At 40.7% G+C, this 18,972-nt stretch overlaps 1 protein-coding gene across 1 annotated transcript in view; it reads left to right on the forward strand.

The window, feature by feature from the left end:
- The window catches only part of igsf9a (immunoglobulin superfamily, member 9a), a 56,457-nt gene that overhangs the window by 4,145 nt on the left and 33,340 nt on the right, over positions 1 to 18,972 (forward strand). The window contains exons 2-5 of the mRNA XM_056403583.1: positions 7,511 to 7,605; positions 7,748 to 7,951; positions 16,379 to 16,525; positions 18,774 to 18,922. Of these exons, the coding sequence (XP_056259558.1) occupies positions 7,545 to 7,605; positions 7,748 to 7,951; positions 16,379 to 16,525; positions 18,774 to 18,922 (561 nt within the window). The 5' untranslated portion in view covers positions 7,511 to 7,544. The remainder of the gene's footprint in view (positions 1 to 7,510; positions 7,606 to 7,747; positions 7,952 to 16,378; positions 16,526 to 18,773; positions 18,923 to 18,972) is intronic.

Genomic DNA, 18,972 nt, shown 5'->3' on the forward strand with positions numbered 1-18,972 from the left:
TTTTCACAAGTTGCATAAGTAATGAGTGGAAAATGTTTATTATCCCAAGATGGAAAGTTGCCTGTGTTAGCTGCTCGCTCCAGCGATCTGGTCAGAGCCATGGATTTTATCATAGTTTTACACTGTAACTGCAGGAATAAACTGAGTTTTAATGTAAGATAGGTTTGTCAATGGGTGACAGCTGAAAGAGGAGCAGGCTGATGGCTTTGGATGGAAAATTATGTTGTTTTGATTTTTCCAGGAAAATAGAAGGAAACGGCTGTTAAGAGTCTCTTTTCATGATCCTGTGTGGCTGATCAATAACACTGATTGAATCCTGTATTGACACAGTTTGTCAGGAGTGAGGCTGCCGGTTTTTCACTGCAGTCACCTCTAATATGAGTTTTCGCATTGATGTAGCGCATCTTGCATTTCTCCAGTGCCTGGTATATTCTGAGGGGAGAGCAGGATTTTCATACTTGTTAATATTATGATGATAATAACCACAGTGAGTGAACCAGAGCTCTTAACTTGTGCAGCAGGCAAACAGTGTGACAATAGAGTTTTTTAATGCTTTTAAATTTAACCCGCTGTTGTCTGTTGATGTCTTTGGACACACTTTGGTCATTCCTCTCTACTCATGGAGCTGTCACTGACATAGCTGTCCATTTCTCACTGGAATACTTGTCATGGTAGCTGCCAGCGGTGACAGATGTTTATCAAAGGTGGCATATGGTTAAAAAAAAAAAAAGTTATACAATGCAAGGATGTGTTTCGCATTCAAATTCACCTCTTAACAGTAATTTCACAGTATTTTCAGCCAATTGCTTTATTTCTAAAAAGTGACAACGTCCATATATAAGCTGTTATGACATTGTGGAAACCTGTTTTCTACCCCAGTTCTGCACATGCTCGTCTATTCTGCAGCTTTGCAGGAAGGTAATGTTTTTAGTAGCACCTCTGGAGCAGTGCTTACCGTAATGATTTTGTTAGTTCAAAGTAAAAAAAAACAAAAAACAAACACATTATTTTGTCTGCTCTTATTAGGTCACGGCACTTTAAGAATTCAACTTTGTTTCCCCTGTTACATTTACTGTGCTCAGAGGTTAATGTCCAATTTAGCTTGCTGGCAGATACAAACAGCCTTGAAACAGTCCTAACCCACTGACCAATCATCATGTTTCACATTCCCCAAAGGATACCTGTAGCTGTCCGAATCAATACCTGGAATGTTATAAAGGACAAGTTTTGAGCATAGACACAAACAAATACGAACCATGGCAACGCTCGTGGGAAGGAAATGGAATTTGAACAAAAAAAACAAACGTGCAGGAGCCACTTTATCTTTGGGTTTCAAGTGTGTTAGGGTAAGAGGGGGACAGAGCTGCTGATAAATCTCTTACTGTGCCTCGGTCACAATTAATCAGCTGCTCCCCATTTCTCTCCTTATGTAGATGAAAACGGCAACAACACAGAATTCCAGCAGCATGCCTGTCTCTGACATTTCTATTTCTGTCAGCTGATAAATCTGCGTGAGACAGGGCGCTTTCTTTCGCGAGGCACTGGCTCATTTATTACAGCGTTAAACAATTTCCAGAGTGTGGAAGTTGTCACTGTGCTTATGTTTATGCATGTCCTCACTGTCAGAGGAAGGAGGAATAACGTCTGAGGGAAATGTCTAGAGACCATCTGTGTTACCATGGCTGAGTGTTTCACCTGTGCAGGCCGCTTTGTTTGGCAGCTCTCTCAGTTTCTGGTTCAGATTTAATGACAGAAAATGTCCTGCAGCTTAAAGAGATTTTGTCGCCTCTCATCTTTGTCCTTGCTGTGTTTGCCACACTCTCCCTGCTCTCTTTCTCTCCACACAATTGATTTTTTTTTTTTTTTTTTTAACCACTTTTGTTCCACTTTATTGCCTCGCTATTTCGCCAGACAATTAAGTCTTACCTTGACAGAGCATTAAAACTATGAACAACATTTTAATTCAGCTATGGCTGTCTGTATTTGGACAGTGTCTGGTTATATTTCTTTAATCAATGGCATGAACATCATTACAGGGTTGTCAGTCCTTATTGTCGCCTGTCGTACGAGTTAACAAGAGGCAGTCGATGAAGCACGAGGAGAAGATGCTGAGCATCTGTTCATTATGTGCCAAACAGGGAAGAGTCGCCGCTGTGAGTTTGTCTGTGTGTGTGTTTGTGTGTGTGTTTGTGTGTCTGTGTGTGTGTGTGTGTGTGTGTGTGTATACGTGTGTGCCTGCGCGCGTGTGTGTGTGCGTGCGCGCATGCTGTTCTTTCATCTTCGCCCACAGTGTGAAGATGAGAAGCAACAGAATCACAATGTTGAAGCTTTACCTTGGCTTGCCTGGCTCAGCCTCAGCAAACACTCAATACCTGATTCAAATGTAATAAGTTCAGGATAAACTCTGTGTTGTGCTGCTTTGCATAAAGTCACGCGGGTGAAGGACGGGGGATAGAAGTCGGTTGATGTTTCCAATAGACTGCAATCAGCAGACGTGCCACAGATTGAGGATTCTTTTTGACTTTCACTTTGATTTTGTGGAAAAATTTGTGTATGCTGTGCTGTTTGCTGAAGCATTGGATTGTGTTGGAACAAGCGCAGCAGCTGTTGACAGCCTGCGTAATTGTTTTTCACCGGTTCAGACTTTGTCCTATCCATGAAATGAAAAATCCCATAAAAGCCACATGGTTAGGGAGAGCAGCAGATATGGCCTGTGCTGCCTGCTGGGACCAGGGTGCATTCACTGTTCATATTCAGGAAGTGTAAAGATCACTGACGACGACCACGACCATCCACATGTGTTGAAGTCATGTATTTACAATGGACCTTTTTATCTTGTATACCAAAGTTTCTAAACATGTAAGGTTAGATAGATATGCACAAAAAACTTCACAAAGTCCTGTAAGGATACAGTATGAAACACCCTTTACTTGGCATATCGGTATTACACATTTGTCTGTACACAGTAGGTTTGATGTCGTTCATGTCTCAGGTGATGTCATTGTTACTGTGCATGTTGTCGTTGACTGTAATGCATCATGTCATGTTGTTGCAGTGTGGTGGACTCAAAAACAAATCCCATGGTGGACAATAGACTTGTACTTTACTCCCCGTGTCCTAATGTTACCGTTGCGTCATAGTTGTAGAAGTCCTTATCATTTTTGAAACAGCCATGAAGTGATACAAGCTGTGAGCTGTGGCTTCCAATTTCAAATTCGAAAACTTCAATAGTACTAAGTTCATTCTTATTCAGGGACTGTTTTTTTTTTTCATTCTTTTTTCATGAGCTGTCATTGGAGCTGTTTTACCTCCGCCAACCATTGTTTACTTCTGTCTTGCTGTGAGCAGCTCTTTCATTTCCGTTGTACCTTGAGGAATAAAAGTGTCCGTCAACATCACAATCAAGACTCACCCAAATGGCAGTGAGAGCCTTACCTTATTTAGTCAGTGTCTAAATGTACTTCTCACTTCTACACTGCAGTGGTTGCAACTAAGCAAGGACTTCTATTGTTACTGAGAGGTGCAACGTAGCTAAAGTTGGTAGTTACTTTGCAGATAAAGATGTTACATACAAAGCATGTGACTAACTTATAGCCAGGGCTCCAGATTGCGCCCATTATGGTTACACACATGAGCAAACGTCGTCATTAATCCCATCGATCCACCTGACATTTAGCAGGTCTGTCTCTGTGTGTGTATGTGTGTTGCGTTACTTTTTAAGGCATGTGTGTATGGGTGAAATGACACCCTACACTCTTCCTTGAGCAACATCCCAACCCTAAAACATACTGGTAATTCAAAACAAGGAAAACAATTGTTTTTTTTCCTTGTACAGAAAAATGCTGGAGTGAGTGTTACACCTGTTCCTGGTCCTGAAAGGGCCCCGCCCAGACCTGACATCATTGGTGAAGGTAACCGCTCCACCACCTGTGTCCCCAAGTATTTAGATCCTTTACTTAAATTAAAGCACCAATACAGGGATGTAAAAAAACTCCATTACAAGTGTTGTCCTGCATGAAAATCTTACTTTAGGCTACTTAAGTACATAAGTATTAGATAGATAGATAGATAGATAGATAGATAGATAGATAGATAGATAGATAGATAGATAGATAGGAGCTCAATATTAAAAATAAAGTTATGTATATAAATATATATAAATAAATAATTCAATAGTAGTAATAATAATAGTTAATGATAAGCAATAATAGTTCAATAGCAGATAAATGAAGGTAAAGTACCGGTTTGGTCCCTCTGACATATTGTATATGACATAATTAGATGTGATAGATTAATTTGAATATGTATCGAAATGAAACCATGTGAGAAGGAGGGGAAAATCACTATTTGATGAAACTCACAGACATCTGAAATGTGATCCAAACTACACACACACACACACACTGCTTTTTGTAAGATATCTGAAGGCCCAAAAAGGTTGGAAACCACTGGTTTAATCTAGAGCGTGTTGTATTTTTAAAGCTCGTTATATTATTCATAATGTAAAAACTTCATCTTAAAAGTATCATGTAACTAAAGCTGTCAGAGAAATGTAATGGAGTGGAAAGTACAATATTCCCCTTTGAAACTTAGTGGAGTGGAAGTATCAAGTAGCATATAATGGAAATACTCCAGTACAAGAACCTCAAAATTGTACTTAAAACAGCAAGCTGTCTGTTGTCGAATTAGGTAACACAACGGTGATTGAGCCTAAGAACTGGGTGTCTGTTGCTGTATTAGACGAACATTTCCTACTGCTGCAGCTTCTCATTAAACGCATTTAACTGGCGAAACAGGAGCTGACTCTATTAGTATGAAGTAGTCACGGGAAAATGCAAAGTGTTTGTCAGCGAGGTTAGCACTTACAGCTATTGTTCATCAAAAAAACATCTGCAAAACAGCACAGCGGTCATTTTCTGACAGTGGATCCGTCTGAAATGTTGCAGGGAGTAAATGAACAAGAAGGAGCAGCCACAGTGAGCTGTTAGATGAAGAGCTGCGGGCGACACGCTGCACACCTTCAACTTCTCAGCGAGGTAACCCACTCCTTTCACTGTGCCCTGCTGTTCACAGACTCACGCCGGGTGCAGCATTAAATCAGATCACGGATGCTCACAGAATGATGGAAAAATGCCAGTTATAGTTTGTTTTGCTGCCTCCAGATTTCTGTGACCTGCAGTGTTAGGTTAAACTGCATTTTCGGTGCACTCCTTTACCCGATCCCCTTGCACTTATTGAATAGATGTAGTACTTATTACTTACACCAAGGTCTCCTACTACACTGAAGCTGTAGTGATGTCCCGCACCTGTAAGTCGCCTTTGGATAAAAGCATCTGCCAAACGAGTAAATGTAAATGTGAAATTTGCCGTAACAACCAATAACTACAGGTGCCGCCAAATAAACCTGGAATGAAATCTTCCAGATTGTCACAAAGACCAAAAATATTTGCCCGTTGCAAAAAATGGTTTGTCTAATTTCCATAGCTCAGATGTGATGAAAAAGCCAAAAAAGAATGCAATATTGTAGAGCCAGAAGGTACAGTGAAAAAGTCGGGTGCATCACTGCAACCAATGTTAAAAGTTAGTCTTTAAGAATATGGGAAGTTAGGTATAAAACTCAAGAAATAAACCATGTAACTCTTGAGAGAAGCAGTAAACTCTCTAGTTTGCTATATGATCACCAGCTGATAGTGGCTAATGTTAGCTTGTGTTAGCAAACTTAAGCTGTATAACAGACATCATAGAGACTTCGCTCCATTTGTGCTACTTGTGACCACTGCTCAGCAAAAGTAACATAGTGTTGTGTTAGGCTTTGAATACGGTTTGGACTCAAAATCAGACCTCAGAGCTCAAGTAGGGTTTAAAAGACAGTTTTATTGAGCACACTGGGATGAGGAATGGTACAGGCAGGCAGGTAGCTGATCTGAAGGCTTGCGTGTAGGTTCTGGATCCGTAGCAGGGGAGGATCCAAGCGCAGGCACACTGGGAATTGCTCGAGGAAACAACGAGGAAAAATTTGCACGACAGTTACAACCGATAGCTACCACATAGGCGTTGGTATAATCCGGCCACGAATGGATGATCTGCCGGGGTTCTTATACTGAGGTTTGATGACGGTGGATGAGTTTCAGGTTTGCTGCACAGCCATCAGCCAGGTAGCAAGGCCACGCCTCCCTGGGGATTGACAGACAGGGGAACAGACAAGGAGGAGGGGGAAACACACTAGGGGCGTGGGAGCAGGAGAGACGGGAGAAGCGAGAGTGAGGATGAGGGAGGATATCCTGTCGTCGCGGCTGGAACCGGGACAGTGTTGCTTTAAATGAAGAATATGGGTTGTCATACCACCACTGGTGTAAACATAATATACACACTGAACAGAGCCAGTTTCTGGCTCTTATCTGGCACACTTATTGGTGTTTGTCCTTGTGGGTGTGTGGCCATGTTTAACACGGACCGGGTAGTATTTGCCTGTGCTACTAAACTTGACCCTTTGCTCTTTATATGGGTGTAGAACATACTGTGAACTATTGCACACTCACCCGTTCCTATTGCACGTTGTGCTATATACATATTTGTATATTTTTATAATATTTTTTTCACAGTTATATTGTAAATATTTTGTTGTAAAAAAATTCTATTTATGTTTTAGCTAGTACAGCAGAGTACAGAGATTGCAGTACAGTGTACAGTAGTGACTTAACAACTTGAGATGTTTTAACTGTGAGCTAAAGCTAGTCAGTATAGAATGCCAGTGTGTTCATTATAGAGTTGGTATAGATCTTAGCCAGCAGCAGCCTTCATGCTATCAGACAAATATCTGGAAGAAGAGAGGACCTTGCAGTGGCATGTGTGATATTTACCGATTTAGAGAGTGATTCTCTACAATAGCTGATCGTTTCTACCACAGAAGGTGATGGATGGTACAAATGATAGAGGCATTTTAGTGTTTATCCAAAATCTGACCTATCATGTTGATTTCCTCCCTCCAGTTTAACACATTTGATAAAATGGACGCAGGGATTGTCTGGACCGGATCAAATCGGCCGCTCCGTCTTGACATTAAGTTGCACTCCTGGACGCCTTGCTGCAGCCTGCGCCTCCCATCAGCTCAGCTTATCTCTGTCTTTGAGTGCTGAGTCTCCTGGCTGCTCCAGCCAAATGTCTTCATTGATGTGCTCTAAATAAAACACTTAGATGTCACTCCACACGTGACTCTCAGAAGATTTATGTGACATTTATGACATTTACTTTCAGAAAGGGATATAGGGCCAGAGAGTTTTCTGGCAGCAGAGGCAGCTCTGCCCATTTGTGTAATGATATGGGATGAATTCCAGTTATTGGAAAGCTGTATAAAATCTGAACGCTCCTCACCCCCCCGTCTGTAAAATTATGACAGAAGCGGCAGCTCTGCTGTAGCCTTTAGTTTGGAAATCTGTCACAGATGGCTGTCTTCTTGTGTGCAGCCAAGGAAGTAATGTGATTGTGACAATTGTGTGTCTTTTGCCAATAGATTGAACATGCTGCAGGTTGCATGAGTGACAGATATGGGGCCAGCGAGATCACATTTGCAGACTTTCACTATGATGGCAGCTTTTTGCCTATTTTGTAAGTATCGCCATTCTTTTACTAGAAAGATATTTTTCATCCCACTGTCCTTTCAGCTCATCTTTTCCGAGATACTGTCCATATTAATCATTATTTCTGTTTAAAAGTATCCTAACTGTCATTTTGCTCCTGATAAACCCAGCGGCGGCCACTGAAGGTGCGAGGCCGGAGGCGCGTGGGAAGGTCGGAGGTGCGGTGGAGTTGGAGTGTAGTTTTCCTCCGTCAGACCCAGCTGCCGCGTCCTCTGCGTCTCTGCATGTGGTGGAATGGGTTCGACAGGGACTCGACATCCCCGTCTTGATCAAATTTGGATCCTACGTGCCCCGGGTCCATCCACAATATGAAGGTGAGCGACTATCATCGCAATGAGCACTCCAACTGACAGTCGTAATGTTAAACACTTACTGTTCACTGTGATCGCTCTAATTGTCTGAGGGATTGGGATTATTTTAACCTGGGCTTTATGTGGCATGATAAACATCCAACTATGTTCAAACTTTTGTGTTTGGACTTTTTTTTTATTTTTTTGCATCGCTCTCATATTGTATTCCTGAGTTTATTGTTGTGACAAAAAACGCTGAAGGAAAATGGCATTTGAACACAACGACGAACCTGACTGAAACATCAGCACGACTGAGATTACCAGCAAATTATAGCTCATCAAACTGTCGACATACAGTATCTGTATTGGCATATATGTCGGCTGGTAAGTTACAGGAAAATTGCAGCACAGAAAATGCCAAAGATATATTTGAGATAATTTACAAACGGTATCACGATGAGATCTGTGTATGTCACTCCTACAGAGAGTTTAACAGTTTATTTCTCAATGGTATGTCTCTGCACATGTTGTTGTCACAGTTCTTTCATAACCTCATTTACGGGATTGTTAATAGTTAGTTTGTTAAAAGTTAGAAAAATGTCAGATATCGATTTAGGTATCAGCTGGGTCTACTAACAAATGTTGATATCTATGAACAACAATCATTTGTATTCATGAATTAAAGATAGACTGTGGAGGTGTTGGAGCTGCTGGAGTCCTAAGAAATACCACAAAGATAGCCTGCATTTACTGCGTTGCAGCTGACAGTAATCTTTGTTAGCTATGCTAGCAGCAGGTCTCTATGGATAGCTTTGGACGGCATGTGTCAGCCGGTCAGTCCATCACTCTGAAATATCTCAAAAACTGTTGAGTGGACTGTCAGGAAGTCTTGGAAAGACATTCACGGTCACCTGAGGATAGACTGAGTTTGGTGAATCTTCCTTTAGCGCCGCTGTGAGTTAAAGTTTATGGTTACTATTAATCACAATTTTTTTTTTTTTTTTACCCAAGTCACTTGTCATTATAAAAGAAATGAAGAATTTAATAACTAGGATGAGGGCTGTTTATGCTCCAGTCCAAGCTCCTTCATCTGAAAGAATGAAACCGGTATCTGGGTATCAGAGTATATTCAGCACCACACCTTGATGGCCTTTCAAACCAGCCTCGGGGGGAACTACTTTTTAAAGGAGCTGAAACTCTCGTGTTGCATCATCATCTATTGTGCACTTTCTGCCCACAGCTCTGAGAACAAAGAGAGTCTTTGGGGAAAAAGATCCTCAATGGACCAAGAATACCTTTGTGTAGGTTTCTGTTATCCTTTAAAGTCACAAACAATGGGCCTAATGTGAACAAAAAAGAAAGCATCTCTAGGTGGCTCACATCTTCCTTTTGTCAAAGTCACTTTTTTTTTTTTTTCTTTTCGAAAGAGCTGCCTGAAGAGAAATTCAGCCTATCGACCTTTGTGGAGGCTATTTGAATTTCTGCAGGGGCACCATGTATAGTTTTGACTAAAGCGCAGTTAGAGAAAGAAAACTGCATCTCAAAGAATGAAATAAATTTGACTGTTTAACATTCAGGTGGGAGGAAACAGCTTCGAAGCTCTAAGTAGTTAATCCTGTCGTTTATTTTCAGCAGGGTGAAAACTGGTATATAGTCGATATCCGCAATCAACATGCCACATAATAAATACTCCCTAAAACAATTAGGGATTTGACCTGTTAAACCCTTCTTACCCATTGTTGCATCAGTCATTACAAAGTCATGCTTTGTAGCCAGACATTGTTCAAACCCACACAAACTGATTTGAAATTCTTGTGAAGCTCCCAAAGTTTCCAAAGATACCAAATATGTCAGGTTGATATTTTTTTTTTTTTGGGGGGGGGGGGGGGGATGTTTATAAAAAGATGAATAAGTCATGTGGAGTATTTTCCTTTGATGGAGTCTGAACTATTTCAGCAACGTTAAAGCTACAAAAGAGGAAATGAAATGGGAAACTGAAGGTTAGCGTATAGAAGAGTGGCAGTATGTACACATTTAGATTAAAATTTATATGAATGTGAATGTAATATGCATCTATAAATTATAGCCTACTTTAGTTGAGCTGGTATGATGCATAGTATACAACTAAAGCCTTGAAAATATAGTGTCTCCACAGAGGGTGGTGTTGAAAGGTTTAATCAGAAAAATGTGAAAACAATCTCGTTACAGTGACCATTTAGTGTCCATTCTGGAGATTTTGCCCTTATCATATGATCTTCATCAACAATTTGTCCAGCTGTCATGGATCTAAAAATTTCCATTTTTTCTGAGCTCTTTATGAATTCGTTCACCATGTTGGCTCAAAAGATGAGGCTTGACCTTGGAAACAGCAACTGAGGAAATTGATGGAGTAATCACAAATGAGAATATTTATTATTTACAGCCCTAATAATGATAAATATGATAATATAGAACAAGATGTTGTTCTATAGAGGTAAATTCATAGACTGTAAGTAAGGATGGACGAGCGAGCTGCTCCACTGTCGCCATAGTGTCCGTCTAACTCCCGGCTAATCCACCTGTCACTCAAAGTGTCCCTCAATTATGCAAAACTTTAAGCCTTAATAAAATAAAAAAAAAACAGGCGAGTTATATAAAAATTCACCCCCATACAGTTGTCATGAAGCAGGAAATTAACTGTAGAAACCAAAACCGTTTCTTCTACCAGGCTGTAAACATGTTTATTTCTGCTGTGAAGTCGGGCATTTTAACATGGGAGTCTATGGGGATTGACTCACTTTTGAAGCCTCAAGTGGCCATTTGAGGAACTGCAGTTTTTAGCACTTCCTGGAGGTTGCTGCTTGGGTATATTATGATTTATTAAAGTATAAGGCTGGTATTATTCTATAATTTTCTTATTGTCTCCAAATCCCATGGAAAGCAATGCATTAGTCCCTCTCAATATTTTCCTACCCTATTCAGACTGTGGCACTCTGCCCCAAACCCCAGCTGAAGACATAAATCTTTAAAAATGTCTCACAAAATATAGAGTTTAATTTCCTAAAACACCTGGGTAGTGTGTGTGTGTGTTTTTTTTTTTTTTTTTGCTTTACTCAAACAAAAGCAAATTGTGCAATTTTTGTGGACTATTTTTAGCTGTGGATTAATACACATTTGGTGTGCTACTGAGTATTTACAGCACCAGGATGATATAACTGGGATTGACTCAAAATAAACTTCAGTGTCCGTGTTGATTGTAATAAAGGAACACTGTCGGCCAGTGCAAAAGTGTAATACTTTTTGGACAACAATGGAGCTCTATGGCACAGAGGAATAACATATATTAGACTTTGGCTCCAAAAACAACACTATAATTAAAAGTTTTGATGCAATTTGTTGATAATATCCTTATCCATGACGTCACTATGTAAGTAGAATCTAAAAAAAAGATGTTTGGCATCACAGGTTCATTGGTTGTACGTACAGTAAAGAGCAGTGATCAGTGCATTTAGGTGTGTGTTTGTCAAAGGATCAGAACCTGCTTTCAGCTGAGCCGAGGCCTTTTCTCATTCGAGTTGGACGCCACTCCCTCACCCGGGCCGAGCAGGAAATACGATACAGACATTTACATAGCAATAAAGTCAGGGTGAACCTTGGCTGATGAATTATCGTAAGTGGGAGAGGTGCAGACTTTAATTCCAGCCCGGGCTCATAAAAGACTGTAGCCTTTTGTCGCTGACTCTGAAGACAATCCTTCAACGTACGGTGATGTCACACCTCATTACACTGGATGTTAGTTTCAGCAGAAGCGCGGCAATATACCGGTAGTAAAAACCCTAAAATTTGTCCACCCTTTGGCCCATGAATTACACTTTTTGTACACTTTATTCGACCATAAAGCACCTTGCAAAGATAAGCACCTTCTGTAGGAGGACAGGTATGCTAATCACATGCCTCTCCAGTGACAAACGGAGAGCCTCTGTTCTTTGTTGACACAAAAGGTTTAATAAAAAAGTGCTTTGCCCAGTCTGATGCTGATTGGTCAGGCTTTCTCACAGGTACTGGCTGGTGTGGGAGGAACAGGTGCAGCATGGGAAAGTAACGCTTAAGAGATGGAACGGATGGTGTGGATTTCACCTCCTCAGACCATGACTGCTCTCAGGTGTCAGTTTAGCTTGAGGACACAGAATCCATAAGCACCCCCCCCCCCCCCCCCCCCACACACCTTAAATGGATACAAATTGAACTTTTCTGATTGCAGGTCATGTCTTCAGTAATTATTGCGTTCGTCCTTGTGTGTAGCTGCACAGTGTGAGGTACATTAGATTTTCTTCAGATTGCTCCCCTGAGAGTGTTGAGAGCTAAAAGGGTTTAAATGTATTTGTTGTAATAGAGCAGTAAAGATCAAAGGATTAGCGTCTGCTCTGTGCACAGGATAGAAAATCCCTCCGCGCCTATACAGCTGCTGACTCCATGAAAAGTAAATACAGCTGTATAAATCCAATGTTTCCATGTAAATCCCATCACAATCGGCCTGAGCAGACCGTGTGCAGGCGTGACACATCACACGCATGCGAACATGGCTAATATGCTTCCTTTTCCACACGGACAAACATGAGAGTTTGCACTGGGATTACTCAACGTTCGTTATGGCAGTGAGTAGGCCTCAGCCTCTAAAAAAGCAACAGAGCTCTGAATTCAAATTTCAAACGATGACACAGTGGAGCTCAACGGAGCATCAAGCAAGCGAGGAGCGAAACCTTATCTGCTTCTTTCTCTAACTGAAAACCTGAATGCCTACGCGCAGCGTGCCAAGAGCTGACGACATCTCACAGAGGCGATGTGGGCTTCCTGCCCGTCAATATCACATTCTCAGGGACATAAACGCCCGGGTTGCGCAAAATGGTATTGAATTTAAATAATTTTTCATATAGAGGCCTGTCAAACCAAACAAGACACTTTCCAGATAATTCCCCAGAAGAGATTTTTTTTTTTTTTTTTTTATAATTTAAAAACCTAATTTCCAAAATGCTACAGATCCATTTTAGAAGAAAGAAAATCAATAGCTCTGGTGCATCCTTCACTCTGGATAAAAGAGAGGGGGGGAGAAGAAAAAAAAAACAAAAAAAAAAACAGAATCCATAGCCTCCAACATGAAGGGCCTGCTTCTTAGTGAGCTTTTATAAAAGACATGAAACCTGTAACCATTTCATGAGAACAGCTGAAAGCACGATTCCATGCTTCAAAACAAAATATGGCAATGAAATCAACAAAAGCAGTAAAGCAGTAAAGCAGTACAGCGTATAAAACACAATGAGGCGTAAGACATGCTGAAATTAATAAAGAGCCAAGATTAATAATGAGTTAATGAAGTGTTCTTCAAAGAAGATGTAATTTCACATATAGGCCTCTGACTTCAAAACACGACGTGATCCATCTCCAGTAATGTTACACAAAGGTTTTTAATTAGCAGTTAAGTCGAATGACAAGTGTTTCCAAACTTTCCTCTGAAAGCAATTGTGTATCATAGAAGATAATGAACATTACATTTAATAATTTATTCCACCACTGAAAGCAGAAACAGCATTCCTGTCAGGTTCCGCAGACTTTTCACTTCAGACTGAACCTTTTCATTCGTGAGGAGTTGAGTTTCGTCTCGGTGCTGAATGGTTTTGTGTTTCTCTGTCACCTGAGAGTGTATGAAGGGAAGAGGGGGGGAGGGGGTTTCAGTTGGAAACAGTTTGGCAAATAAATGCATTGAGCACAACTGTGTGTGTGTGTGTGTGGTGTCAGTTTGTGTGAATGAATTGAAATGATAGAGGATATTGTTGACCAGTGAAAAAGCTGCTAAATGAATAGAGTTAATGGGTAGAGTTAGAGTTGTTGGGGGGGTGGGGGCTTCTACCTGTTGTCAGTATCAGTTTCAGGCCCCCGTTGAAGCCCTCTTATTTGGTTACCTGCATTGTGATGTGATGTATGAAGTAATGTCAGTCTCTGTTTCAGCAGAGCTTTTACGTATTCTGTTTGATTTTCATTATTATTTATTCATAATTTTTTTGGATAGGACAGTGAAGAGAGAACGGGATAGAGAGCGGGGGAATGACATGCAGCAAGAAGTTGAACTGTGGACTCGCTGCTCAGAGCGTTTGCATATCCATGTGATATGCGCCCTCTGGGTCGCCCCGATTTTCATTTCTTTTACTACAAATTTCTAGCAGCACATTAGTGACGATATCTAATGACTGATTATGTTTTGTATTTATTTGGAACCCTATATTGCTGTCATTGGTAGTAAAATAAATTAATCTATTTATTCTTACACGAACACACTATGGTCAAAAGTCTGTGGACGGTGGATGCTACAGTCACATGTGGACATTAATCTGCTGCTATAACAGCCTCCAGTGTTCTGGGAAGGAGAGGTTTTGGCACCTGGCTGCAGGGGTTTGCTTCCATTCAGCCACAGGAACATTAGCGAGGTCCAACACAGATGCAGGGTGATAAGGTCCAGCTCACACTCGATGTTCCAGTTCACCGAAAAGGTGTTGGATGAGGTTGAGGTCAGTGCTCTGTGCAGACCAGTCAAGCTCTAACCAACATTTTGCATTTATGGACCTGGGTTTATGCACAGTCACACAGGCAGGTTGAAACAGGAAATAGTTTTCTTCAAGCTGTTACTTCAGAGTTGAAGGAACACTGTTATTATTAAATATTAAATACCACAGTATGCTGCAACATTAATTACAACTAAGGGGCCGAACAGCCCCAGACCTACAGTACACAACACTATGTTTGTCCCCATAGTGTTAGTAGGCAAACCTTTAGAAGAGAACAATTAATATTTAAAAATAAGCAATAAACTAGTAGATTGAATTACCTAAACAAATAAAATAAAATAGCCTACAATAATCCAGTTAGCAGTGCTGCAGCTTATTGTGCAGCACACATTACAATCAATAATTGCCAATTAAAAACTCACAATAAACTACAAACTACAATACAATCTCGCGCTCTGTTGTTATAATAAACTATGTCTTTCATTGAGAATCTGTTAAAAATGTTAGATATAATATTTATTTGCAGCTTTAATGATAAATGAAAACTGATAACCCCCTGTACATAACAGTTTTAGTTGTTTTTCAGGGTCAGGACTGAGGTTGGATTCAAAGAAGAAAAGGGAAATGTTGTTATTTTACTGACATCAACAATGCAAAGCTTCATTTACTTATTTATTTTACTTCACCACACGGACTTGTTTGCACACCGAGAGTTGACTGAATCCTGTGTTGCATGCACTTGTTTTTACACACTCAGACATAGCGCAGTACAGTGAGGTGTGGACTGTGTATGTTGAGAGGTAAAGATGTAAAAACTTCCCTCGCCTCTTCTTTTCTTTCTGTGTTTCTACCTCCTCCCGGCCTTACACTCCATTTACCTCGCATTCAAATCTTTTGCAATCATGCATATTTCACTCGGCGGCAGCCGTGGCGTGAGGTCGTGCTCTTACTACTCCTCCGCTCTTCCCTTTTTTTTTCTCTCTATCTGACGACTCCCAGTCACGTTCTCACAACATCCCTGCCTCAGCACTACCTTTCCTCTAAGGTGCTGCAGTGACCTATATCGCTCTGAGCCAGTAAACATGAGAGAGGGAAAAAAAAACTGCCAGGGGTCAAAGGGTAGGATTTTGAAATGAACTAATCCCTGGAGTGTATGCTGATGTGTGTTTTGCTCTACTTTAACCCCCCCCCCCCCATGGATTTAGTCCCCTTTGGCGGCTTGGAAAAGCAAATAGGGTGTGTTATCACTGCCAGCATGCCTAACTCCAACTTCCTGGTTCTTTTTGACGGTGTGGACCGTCCCTCCCTGCCACAGGAAATCAGAGCCTGTTAATAATTACCATCACAACAGACATCCCAGTGGCACTGAGGATTCCACACTGCAGCATGTTTGGTGTTTACATGTTTGCATTTCAGGGAGAACACCGTGTGTCCTAGCATTAGACTATCGGTGACAGTTTCCTTTCAGCCATGCCGTCCCATGATGTCAGGTCACCGGACAATTGTCTGTCTGATTGTGTGATAAAGTGTGAAAACCAGATGGACACAGAGGGATGTGGGCTGCAGACTGGAAAAGATAAAGGTTGATGTTGCGATCCGCGCTCCTTCTCGAGGGAGCCGTCACCTGGCAACCAGGAGATCACATTTCTAAGTTTGTGTGTGCATGTGTTCGCTGTTGTTTTGTGTGTGTGTGTGTGTGTGTGTGTGTATGTGTGTTTGTGCGTGTGTGTGGTTGTTTCAGGCAAGGTTTGAGGACAATGTTCTTTTTCAGCACAACAAAGCATCCCCCTCCAACAGTTACACACTGCTCAGACCCGAGAGATGACAAGTGAAATCAGCATCACCTGCGGATGGCCTCTCTCTTGCCCCCCCACACCAACCCTCTCACCTTTTTGCCTGCACTCTGTTTCTGCAGGGCGGGTGTCTCTGGTACGTATCACTGCGCTGAGGCTAGAGGGCCTGCAACTGGATGATCAGGGCTTGTACGAGTGTCGAATCCTCTTACTGGATAAACCAACAGATGAGCTGCGAAACGGCACCTGGACTCTGCTTTCTGTAACTGGTGAGGTTTATGGGTAGAGTGTGTGTGTGTGTTTTTTTTTTTTTTTTTTTTGCTTCATGCTGTTATGGCTGTTTTTTCGAGGTGGATTATATTTAACTTCATAAGGATTCAAATGTTAAATAACATTCGGTCCAGATGATGACCCTCGTCCAGTTTGTCAATCAAAACAGCGGACATCGGGATGGACAACTTTTAGTTTTCAGTGTATATTCCACAACATGCAGCAGAGAAAAGCCAAACCTTGGTACCTTTTTGCTACTATTAACACCTAGTTAGATTTGTAGTCTTGTTTACTTATCCTTTGTTTCGATAGCTCCTGATTTCCAATTTTAATATCATTTTATCAAATACAAGTAAACACAATGATGGCTGAAGCTATTGGCAAGTCTAGTGAGTAACCAGCTGATAATATTAATGCCAGCTATGTAGCAATAGCAAAAGACTTTGACCCTAAATTTGAATTTTCCTCTCTTTTTGAGTAAGGAAATAAAAACTATAAAGTGACTGCAGCTATATTTTGCACAATTTTTTATATATATATTTTTATATATATATATATATATATATATATATATATATATACACACACACATCCACTGCATAAATAGCGTCAAAGCTTAAAGCCTCTTGTGGGTGTTTCCCATGGCAGCTTCTGACTGACATTCGAGGGCCGGCGTTGCTAGGAGATGCCCTGTAGCCTATGAATGTAAATACAAGATAAGTTTTCCCCTATGTTCAGCAAGCTCACATGGAATTGCTTTCATACAATTTAACACGTCTGTCTCTTTAACATTTAACGTTTGGGAGAACCCACCCTGTGGTTAAGTTTGTATTCCACATGGAAGGTCTTGGATTTCATTTGGTCCGTAAAGCACTGCTATATCATTTCTTGACAGGAGCTTCTTTAAACTTAAACTTTTGAAAAAGCTATTACAACATTACAAAACTTTTTTTTCCAAGACAAAACTGTCTAAAACTCTAGATGGATCAGGTAATTTGGATTGCCTCTGACTTTCTTCACGCAGGTTTTTAGAAAGAATCGTCTCCGACTCGGTATCGTCGCACTTATTGACAGGTTTAAATAATAAATCTAAATATAAAATATGGATCATTATTTTTGTGCTTTGAAGTTATAAGTATATTTGGGAAAACCATTGCTATGGTTCTACACACGAAGTATCAGTGCACACAGTAGATCAAAGCGAGGTGAGACGGTTTCAGCGAGCTGGTCTGTGTGAGTGTCAGGTTAGAGATGAGAATTATAATAGAGTTTGACTTTGTACTTGAGGCGTTAGATATAACTTCACTGACATGCCCTGCAGGTACACTCTTCACATCCTATTGTTTGCACTCTGCCTCAACATGTGAGATTGTCAGTGGCCTTTATAGGCAGGAAAATGCACAGCTAAAAGAATTGTAACACCCTCCTGTTTGGTTTTTGTGCAACTAAATCTATAAACAAGCAAAAGGTTTTTTTTTGTTTGTTTTGTTTTTAGAAAGTAAGAAGTAAGAATTTTGCAGGTGCTTTTTGTAATTTCACAAGGTCTCTCTTTTGCAAAGACAGACACAAACATCTCATCTGTAATTCAAATAAAACAGTTAGTCTTTTAAAAAGAAAAAATACAGAAGCCATTTTCAAACTCCTTCAAAAATATCTGGTTATTTATCATACAAAGCTAGAATTAGCATATGAGCCCTGAAAAACTGTACTGAAGTGTTGAAGTTGCAAGTGCTTTGTTTATGTGTTCGCAGAGGTTAGAAGGCTCTCTGTATGCTCTCTGATGAGATCTGAGACTTTTAAGTGGCAGCAACATGTTCATGTTAGCAGATCAGAAAGATGGCGTTTGTATCTGACATCTTCACTTTTGGATGTGAAATAATAATGTTACTTGATGTCAGTAAACTGCACAAAGGCTGCTGCTGTTTAACAAACGAGGCCAAGCTGCTGTCATGCTGCATATAAATTGATAAAAAAGGGGCGAGAGAGACAAGAGATTTACTGTCTGCTGGTCTGGATTTTTTTCTTTTTCCTTACTGCTGCTCAGAAGACAGTGTGGATCTTTTACATTTCTGTTTAGCCACAGACAGGGATGGTCCATATACAGTATGCCCTCAGTGTTACTGAGTGAGACTAAATATTGTAAAATCTATTCGAGGAGCATAATTTTCTGATGTAGGATCTTGTGTTTCCTCATGTACAGATGTACAGATTCATTCAGTTAAAAGTTCACCCTTTATGTTTTGTTAGCTCCACCCACCTTCAATGAAACCCCGCCTCCTGTGGTGGAGACTCTGATTGGAGGTCATCTCTCGCTTCCCTGTGTTGCCAGTGGCAACCCTGCTCCAACCATCACCTGGCTCAAGGATGGCAGTGTTATTCAAAGAACAAATGATCAGGTATGTGTGAGTGTGTGATGCATATGTATGATATTCACAGCCACCATATC

Source organism: Seriola aureovittata, chromosome 18 (assembly GCF_021018895.1).
Source record: "Seriola aureovittata isolate HTS-2021-v1 ecotype China chromosome 18, ASM2101889v1, whole genome shotgun sequence".
Taxonomy (NCBI): domain Eukaryota; kingdom Metazoa; phylum Chordata; class Actinopteri; order Carangiformes; family Carangidae; genus Seriola; species Seriola aureovittata.